Genomic DNA, 9,943 nt, shown 5'->3' with positions numbered 1-9,943 from the left:
CAGAGAGTGGAGAGAAGGATGAAAACGAGTGTATGTTTGCTGGTAAGATGTGTTTGACAGTTTTTGGTGTGGCAAATTGTGCACTGAGGCTTGTAATTTTATTAGTGAAGAATGTGGCAAAGTCGTCAGCTATTAGAGTTGATGAAGGAGGAGGAGGACAAAGGAGGGAGGAAAATGTTTTAAAGAGCATGTGAGAGTTAGGCGAATTGTTAATTTTGTTGTGATAGTATGTCCTTTTAGCAGTGGAGGCATTAGCAGAGAATGAAGAGAGGAGTGATCGATATATACATTAAGGTCAGTAGGATTTTGTGATTTGCGCCATACTCTGTCTGCAGCTCTGAGCTTAGAACGATGCTCACGGAGAACATCAGCACATTCATTTATCATTTACACAAGCAATGGTGCTAAATATTTGTTTAAATTTAGGTAATTTGTGTTTGAAAATCACCATCTGTGTTCCTTTTTATGGACTGATAGTACCTGTAGCCATTGTGTAGTGGATATTTTATTTTTCCAGTTGGCCAGAATTGTTTTCTTGGTGATATAGAGACAGAAGTAGGGAGGGACAGTAGACAGTTTTGCAGTGACTTCTTTCCAAAATTTAGCCTATAGTAACCAGGGTGCACAACCAGAGAGCATATGGACTTCATCTTGTATATTGAGATTGCAGTGCACACATTTGTTTGAATCTGTCATTCCCATTTTAAACTATTCGTTTTGGGTTAGGTGTGTTCTATGTATTACTTTATATTGGATAAGTTGTATGTTAGTATTTGTGACCCTGGACCACAAAAGCTCTGAAAAGCTCTGTAGGAAATTTACAAAATATCTTCATGGAACATGATCTTTACTTAACATCCTAACAATTTTTGGCATAAAAGAAAATTGATAATTTTGACCGATACAATACAATATTATTTTAATTTTGACCCATACAATATTTTTGGCTATTGCTACAAATATACCTGTGCAACATAAGACTGATTTTGTGGTCCAGGGTCACATTTTTGATGAAACTGAATGTATTTAACCAAACTTGTTTCCAATTTTTATAGTAAAATGGGAATATCCAATTGTAATCATGGATGACTGGATGAGTCATGGAACATTTTTGTGTTTAAGTATTTATTTGTTTATTTATTTAAATGTATTTATTTATTAATTCATCCAAAATCTTCTAAAAGTTTTTGTAATGTTTATTCATCACTTTATTCAGTCGTCCTCTAATGATTGGGATTTTTTGAGTTAATATTGATATGCAATTTATTGTGTCTACTTTAATTAATCAATCAGCACATCATGTAGTTCATTGGAAGCAACTGGTAAATGTTAAAGCAGTTACAGCCTTTATACAGATCATTACACTGGCCTGATCTTGTAAATTCCAACTTGGAATTTAATAGTCAATAGTCTACTTGCATCTTTTTGCTCATATCCACATTTCTCCAGTGCTGATGCATGGAATATGAGCGAGAGCTTTTAACGTTCCCTAGAGAAGTATGTTAAGCACTGGAATAATATCATAATACACTGATCTGCTATGGTTAGTGAAATATTTTGGCTGAATATTTCATGACCATCTGTGGAGAATTATGGCTCTGTTTACATCGGCCAATAAAAATAAAGGAGTATGCTAGAGCCCCGCCTTTTCCCATATTATACTTTAACTGCTGGTTATTCAACGGTTATTGATTTCTCTTAGCTGCAAAATTTAAATTAGTTTGTTTTTGGTCCATCAAAGTCGTGGCCTAATGGTTAGAGAGTCGGACTCGTAACCCAAAGGTTGTGGGTTCGAGTCTCGTACCGGCAGGGATTGTAGGTGGGGGGAGTGAATGTACAGCACTCTCTCCCACCTTCAATACCACGACTGAGGTGCCCTTGAGCAAGGCACCGAACCCCCAACTGCTCCCCGGGCGCCGCAGCATAAATGGCTGCCCACTGCTCCAGGTGTGTGTTCACGGTGTGTGTGTGTTCACTGCTGTGTGTGTGCACTTTGGATGGGTTAAATGCAGAGCACAAATTCCAAGTATGGGTCACCATACTTGGCCACATGTCACTTTCACTTCACTTCAAAGGTTACTACTAATTTCAGGTGAAATGGCTTAAGATCAGCATTTAGGTGAAGTGGCTATTAGAGTGAGGGTCAGAAAACTGTTTATTAGCTTTCAGATCAATGTGCATCTGCTCTCCATACCTGCTGTTTTTGTGTGAATAAAGAAACGTGCACGAAGAGAGAGCAAGTTGGAGGAGGTGTCTCTGGAGAGTGTGTTCATGAAGTGCTTTGGATTGTGCATGCGTTGGCAGACACAATGTGCATGCCAATGATGAGGGGCTCCACTCTCACGCAGCACCACAGGGAATGCACACACTCTTTCTGCATCACAAATACGCTCATCTGACTGGTGGGCTCTTGATGTTCACACACACTTATACACACTCCAGCACAGGCACGCTCGTCCAGTGGATAGGATGTTGACGGTAACACACACGCACAGATGGCAATTGCACCCAGTCTCATGATGAGGTGAGAATGGCACCACTACGTAATTGAAGAAATGTGTCTTGTTCGCCTGAATGGTGCAGAGCAGGATGAACTATAGTGACAGAAATGAGGGGTGGCATTCTGCAGATGATGACGGAATGAAAATGCACGAGAATTGGGAGGGGAAAAAAAACAAAACAAAAAATGATAATGTCAGCTGCGGTTGCTAGTTCACTCCAGGGACAGGAGAGAAAATGTCAGATTGAAATCAACGTGTTCCCACAACTGTTTCCTGCTTCTGAAATCACATCATTTCCAGACCAGTCAATGACATCCTGATAACAGTAATGACAGCTTCTAATGAAAGATGGATGAGATCTGCTTATTTCTGTTGTGTAAATCGATAGTCCTGTTTTTATTGGAACAAGGAGGTGAAGTAATTAGTGACCTTAATGACTGTACTGGATATTCAGTTTCATCTGTTTCTTTTATTGGACGTATTGACAAAATCATAAACAACTGACCTTAAACTGTCCTGTAAAAACTGGTGTGACTGAATAAAAGAGAGAATGCTTTAGTATTTGTTTATTCCCTGAACAATTCTTATTGATACTTCTGTAAAGTACCATAATATTGCTTTGTTTTGTGATTGTGTTTTTCATGATGAAACCATAATATTCTTGTAAGTATGATTTAACTGTCATTGTATATGAAAATGTTAATCATTCAATACCATATAAAAGTAGCACTGTATTTTGATAGTGTCACTGTATCAAGGTACCTCAGCAGTACCTTTTAAAAAAGAATGTCTTAGGAAGGATCTGAATGCATCATTCCGTAAGGTCGCTATTTTGAATGATCCATGGTCGATTTTTCTTTTTCATTGTGACAACAAACTTTCATCTTTACGCACGCCACAGTAGCCACAGCCGTTTTTTTTTTTTTTTTTTTTTAATTAAACTAACAAAATGTGTTGAAATGTAATTTATCTTTTCAGGAGTGTCTTTTAACAGTGTATATACTCAGATTTGGAGGGTGCTACTGCATCTTGCAGTTGATCCATTTCCAGATGTCTCTGATCTGGCCATGAAGGTTCTCAACAGCATCGCATACAAGGTACAGACATTCCTGGGAGCCTAATTACGTCTGCCCCATTTCACTGTGCTCACATATTTATCTGCTGTTTCTTCTTATATCTATATATTTGTATAGATGCATCTAAAAAAAATTTGAATATCGTGGAAAAAGTTAATTTTTTGTAACTTATTTCAAAAAGTGAAACTTTCATATATTCTAGATTCATTAAATGTAAAGTAAAACATTTTTTTAAAAATTTGTTTTAATTTTGATGATTTGAGCTTACAGCTCATGAAAGTCAAAAATCCAGTATCTCAAAATATTAGAATATTTACATTTGAGTTTCATTAAATGACAATCCCTAAAGTGTAAATTCCGGGTATCTCTTGTTCTTTGAATCCACAATAATGGGGAAGACTGCCGACTTGGCAATGGTCCAGAAGACAATCATTGACACCCTCCACAAAGAGGGTAAGTCACAGAAGGTCATTACTGAAAGAGGTGGCTGTTCACAGAGTGCTGTATCAAAGCATATTCAATTCAAAGTTGACTGGTAGGAAGAAATTGGGTAGGAAAAAAGTGCTTAAGGTGTTTATTGTGTTTGAACTAGTTTTGAGTATGGCACACTTGGCAGTGCACAAGGATCTGGCAAGAGCATGTCTGTAGAGAGCGGCATATTTTTGACGAGAGTTTCAAAAAACTGTCAAGGAAAGGTTGTGTGGAATGCCGTTATATAGAGATGGTTTGGGTGTGTTTTATAAAAAAGACTCACCTCGTGCTCACGGCTGCTTATTTAGAATACTCCAAATTCACTAACATTAGAACCAGGTTAAGAAAAATTAATGTGCTTACGCGCATGTTGCGCGTAAGCACATAATACACATAATCTATGCAATTATTAGTAAATAGGACACACTGTGTTTTTAAGAATGTTCACACTTCTCTCTTCCATGTATTGAAAGTGGATGAATGCAATGAAATGGATCAAGGAGGCAATTTTAGCTCTAATCATACATCTTTATTACCATCTGATACCTTTCAATTCCATACTTCCGTACTTTTTTTGTAAGAATCCAGAAATCATGCACTTATGTGTCTAACATGTGTCCACACATACACAAGCCCACATATTACATCTGAGCCTTATACGTCCTACTATTAAACTTTCCACATTCAGCCCTGTTTAAAATAATGATCTTTAAAAAAGCATCATATGACCCCTTTAAGCAAATGCAATTAAAAAGAAATGGCTCCCTGTGGCCTGGTAATATGAGCAGCCGCTCTGAGAGGCACCTGTAAGTTAAGAAGCTAACAACCACCACCACTGACTTCTGTGTCTGAGTATTTGCTGTGCAAGCTGTGTCAGTACCCTGCTTCCTCTCAGACTCCTCATATATGGCCGACGAGTCCCTACTCGTTTTCTATGTAGCTTTACTATTAAGAATGCTGAGGGAACATTCATTCTAGTCAGTTGTTTCGTCCCTCTCCGATATGTTTCGTTGGTAAGTCGAATTAATTATTGGTTTGTTCAGAATGTAAATGAAAAGATTCACATGAATATTTTGGTAATTTTCTGTTCATTGCTATGTATAGGATCTTTTCAATCTTTTCTTTCAGTATAAATTTGTAAATTTGAGGCTTGTTTTTATACCAGTGAATATAAATCAGAAGTTTGATATTGTACCATTCTGATCGTAATTTGCAGTGCTGTGTACTAAACTAGCAGATCTTCAATTTACTGTCATTAGCTTTTTTTCCCTAGGTGTCTTGATAACAAATTCTTTGCTCAAAAGAGTATCTTTAACTGCTTCAAATTATGACTAGCTAGTAGCTTGGCGAACTACATTGTCAAAGCACTTCCTCAAAATTACATTGCTCAAGGGTTTCCAGAAGTTCAGCTTAACTGCTTACTTAAAACAGTGGCAAGCTTTACATGGCCACATTTTTTGGTTTTCTGTTCATTTGAATTCATGTAAGTTCATATAAATTTTGCTGAATTTACTTTTTCAAATCCATGTTCATGATTTTGCCTAAAGCAACACTTAGAAGTTACTTAGAAGTGGCTTCCTATGTGGTTCTCAGAGGTCTGTGAGGCTTCACTAATTAATATATTTGTCATCACATTACTCTCAATTTGACATCATCTAGCATAAGCAAGATGCAGAGAGACTTTGGGAAACATACAGTTACTGCAGACTGATTCGCTTTTTCGCTTTACTAAAAATCTTCTTTTCATACACCATACTGAGTTATGTTTTTAAGTTGAAGCTTGAGTGTTGTTATAATCCCCTGTTACGGAGTTCAAACTGAGGAGGGGTAGTCGGAGTTCCCAAAATCCTCTGACAGAGTATCAGACATTCTTGCTTGTTTTCTCAGGTCTGCTTGCATCATTTTGAGCCTGATTGCAGCCAAATAACTAACAATGGAATTTCATTTTTGAAGCAGACTTTTAAAGTTTTTTTTTTTTTTTTTTTTGATTACCAGCTACATAAGCACTTCAGTGATTTTTGTTAGACACTGATTAATGTTGAAAAGTCTATAAACCATGATTGCAGAATTTTCAAAGGTTGTTTAAATTTCCAATAATCAAACTTGTTTTGTCTTTGACCTTTCTTAAGTTCCTGAGCAGCAGGTGACAATGAGTGCCTATTTGTCATGCTGACATTTGTGCTGTGAAACTCAGATAGACCTGCTGAGTCCAGTCAGTGCAAAATAACAAACACACACACAAACACCCCTCTATCAGAGCCTGTTATGTTCTAACTTATATTCTAGTTTACTCATACTAGCACTAAAAGTACAGTATAACTTCACTGATGAAAGGAAAGTGCATCATTTTAAGTATGCAGAAAGACAATACACCACCACTGAGAGTGATATACTACTACAATACAAAATTGAATCTGGTTACTACAAATCCTACTAAAAAACTACTAGAAATTAAGAGAATTTTTTTTTGACTACCAATTGCATACTACTGTATTTAGGACAGCAGTGCATTCAAATAACTAACTTTAATGATCTAGGATCTGACTTTTCATGTTTACAGTTCAAGTATATATAAACTCAATCTCACATGAGAATCGGATAAAATGAGCTTATATTTTGTGTGTAAGTATAGTGTTGTTTAATGGTGCTCCACCCCCGTGCCATTGTGATGCCTCTGCTTTTATCCTTCTAGATTAGATCTTGTATTTAAATAATACAACAGATTTGGATTTAGAGGAAAACATAGCAGCAAACTATGAAATTATGTGTTTGTGCAAACTACGTTAAATAAGAAGTATCATTTTAGGGCATCATACAGTATACGCTCATGATGATGCATGGCTTTGCTAAAAGGTAAGCATCTTAATTATCAAAATGCTCTGTGACAAGCTAGGTGGGGGGAAAAAAAAAACAAATCAAGTGGAAATGCATTTGCCCTTAATTTAGTAATAAAAATATTTAAAAATGTGTAATAAAAACAAATTATTATAACTAATATTTTTAATGTGTGAAGCATTTGTGATTTTTAAAGTATCATGCTGCTAGCTTATCAACATAGTAGCAGGAAACTATGTTAAAGCCTTAAGGACTTAAACTACAGAACATATGGAAGATTGCTTTGACACTTTTAGTGTAGACACCCTCAAGCCACTGCGGTGCTTAATGTCAGTGGACACTCAGTCTTATAGCAAGGCAAATCGCTAGATTTTGGAACATAGCTAGTGTCTCTCTTTTATGGGGATTGTAACTAAGAACATAAATGTATTTATTTATATCCAATTTATTTGGTCTTATAAATATTTTTTCTCTCTCCTCCTGACCCTATCACTGATTATTGTTTACATTTCAATAATCCATGTCATATCTTTTCAATATTCATATCTATTTTCTTTTATAACTTAATGAATCTGTGGGAGACAAACACAGTCATTTTAATGTTTGATCTGCAGCCCAAACACAGAATAACTTTATTTCCGTCTACTCAATCATGATGAATCTACCTCTCTTTCGCTTCCCAGCAGGTTTTAGCATATAAATCAGATTAGACCATCTCTCCAGATGGCAGTGAGAGGATGGGATTGTTAACTAGATTTAGATGAAGCAGATAAGTCAACTTGCTGTGTTTTTATAAACAGCACATTTTCAGATTTTTACCATTTTAGGCTGTGATTATAGTTATGAGGAAGAGTTTTGCTGTTACTTTTGTCTCTAGGATTGCAGCTCAAACAGAGATGCATTCTCTATATTTGCACACATTAACTTTTACTACATTTTACTTACAATACTACGGGGCCACCAGAAAGTTTTTTTTTCTTCTAGCACTTAGATACACAACTTTTAAATGGCACAGTAGTCACTGCTGTACAGGTAGAGTAGATCATAAATTTAGACTGTTAATGTAGGTTTTCCTTGAATTTTTGCTGCTTTTGATGTACTCACACTGCAAAAAATGATTTTCAAGCTTAGATATTTTGTCTTGTTTCCAGCCAAAATATCTAAAAATTCTTAAATCAAGAAGGATTTTCTAGACAAGTAAAAATTATTGTCTTGCTTTCAGAAAAAAACAAGTCAAAATTAAGTGAATTTTTGCTTGAAACAAGCAAAATAATCTTGTTTTCTGTTTGAAATAAGATTATTTTGTTTACCCCATTGGCAGATTATTTTGCTTGTTTCAAGCAAAAACTCACTTAATTTTGACTTGTTTTTTTTCTGAAAACAAGACAATAATTTTTACTTGTCTCGAAAATCCTTCTTTATTTAAGAATTTTTAGATATTTTGGCTGGAAACAAGACAAAAAAATCTAAGCTTGAAAAGCATTTTTTGCAGTGTAGGGCTATGTGATGCACAGTTTTAGACTTTTACATTTTTGTAATGCATCTGCCTTCTGCCACTGCTTCTCACATCAGGCCACCATGAACGCTCGTACACAGAGGATTCTGGACTCAGGATCTCTGACCCAATCAGCACCTGCCAGCCCCACCAGCAAAGGAACATTCATACATCAAGCAGGGTGAGTTATAAATACTTAAATATGTATTTAATTTGCTTAAAATCAGCGTCAGGACCGTATAGTAACCTGGAATGATTTTTTTTTTAAATAACAGGTGACAAAGCAGAATGTAATAGCTTGTGCATTTCTCTTATTTTACTCTCCTTTGCATTTATTTGCATCCTGCTCCTTTTGGAATATGTTTATTGGCTATGCTTGGCTATTGCTGTTGATTTTGTTTTAACATGCAGCATTGCAATGCATGCTGGCCCTGTTCTTTTGCAGCACATTAATCTGTGTGTTATGGCCATGCTTGTTGGTGTTGTACTGCTTCCCACAGATCCAAACGCTCTTCATCTCCCTCCAGCGGATCTCCACCTATGCCTGGTGTCTCCAGCTCCAGCCTCATCAATGAAGTGCCCAAACCGCCGGTCCGAGAGGGGCCGCCCTCTCGTCCACCATACACACCAACGCTGGGTGGTCAGGCGCCCCACTCACAGCAGTTCCCACGCACCAGGAAGATGTTTGACAAGGGCCCTGATCAGGTAAAACAGTGATATTGGTTTCCCACAGATCTATCCACAACCAGCTGTACTGTCTATTTGACATGTCAAATGATTTAGGAAAACTGTATTTTGCATCCATGTGGTTTTCCTCTTTTGTGAATCCACTAACAATGATACCACTCATAGCCCAGTGTCCAAGGCCTTGGATGCCTTCAGTATTAATTTTATATACAGTCATGGCCAAAAGTTTTGGCAGTGACATAAATTTTGTGTTTCGCAAAGTTTGCTGCTTCAGTATTTGTTGACTATTTTTCCACGTTTCTATGGTATAATGAAAAACAATGATAAGCATATCATAAGTTTTAAAGGCTTTTATTGGCAAAAAAATAGAATGAGTCAATATTTACAGTGTCGACCCGTGTTCTTCATAACCTCTGCAATTCGCTCTGGCATGCTGGATATTAGCTTCTGGGCCAAATCCTGACTGATGGCGATCCATTCTTGCCTTATTAGTTCTCGGAATTTATCACAATTTGTGGGCTTCTGCTTGTCCACTCACCTATTGAGGACTGACCACAGGTTCTCTATGGGACTGAGATTAGATTAGTTGCCTGGCCACGGATCCAAAATTTCAATGTAATGATCAATGTAATGATGATGCACTTGTTTATCACTCTTGCTTTGTGACATGGTGCTCCATCATGCTGGAAAGTGCACGGATCATCACCAAATTGCTCATGGATCATTGGAAGAAGCCGCTCTTGCAGGGCGTTTTGATACCATTCTTTATTCATGGGAGTGTTTTTGGGCAGAATTATGAGAGAGCCCACTCCCTCGGTTGAAAAGTAACCCCACACATGGACGCTGTCAGGATGCTTCATGGCACAACACAGGACTCA

At 37.0% G+C, this 9,943-nt stretch overlaps 1 protein-coding gene across 1 annotated transcript in view; it reads left to right on the top strand.

Annotated features, from left to right (window-relative positions):
- LOC107669526 (regulatory-associated protein of mTOR-like) overlaps positions 1 to 9,943 on the top strand; it is a 183,514-nt gene that overhangs the window by 107,581 nt on the left and 65,990 nt on the right. Inside the window, exons 16-18 of the mRNA XM_016461796.1 lie at positions 3,480 to 3,598; positions 8,456 to 8,559; positions 8,879 to 9,083. Of these exons, the coding sequence (XP_016317282.1) occupies positions 3,480 to 3,598; positions 8,456 to 8,559; positions 8,879 to 9,083 (428 nt within the window). The remainder of the gene's footprint in view (positions 1 to 3,479; positions 3,599 to 8,455; positions 8,560 to 8,878; positions 9,084 to 9,943) is intronic.

This window comes from Sinocyclocheilus anshuiensis, unplaced genomic scaffold (assembly GCF_001515605.1).
Source record: "Sinocyclocheilus anshuiensis isolate Anshui unplaced genomic scaffold, SAMN03320099.WGS_v1.1 scaffold612, whole genome shotgun sequence".
Taxonomy (NCBI): Eukaryota; Metazoa; Chordata; class Actinopteri; order Cypriniformes; family Cyprinidae; genus Sinocyclocheilus; species Sinocyclocheilus anshuiensis.
Note: the sequence above shows the minus strand (reverse complement) of the source record. Positions and strands in the feature narration are given on the sequence as shown.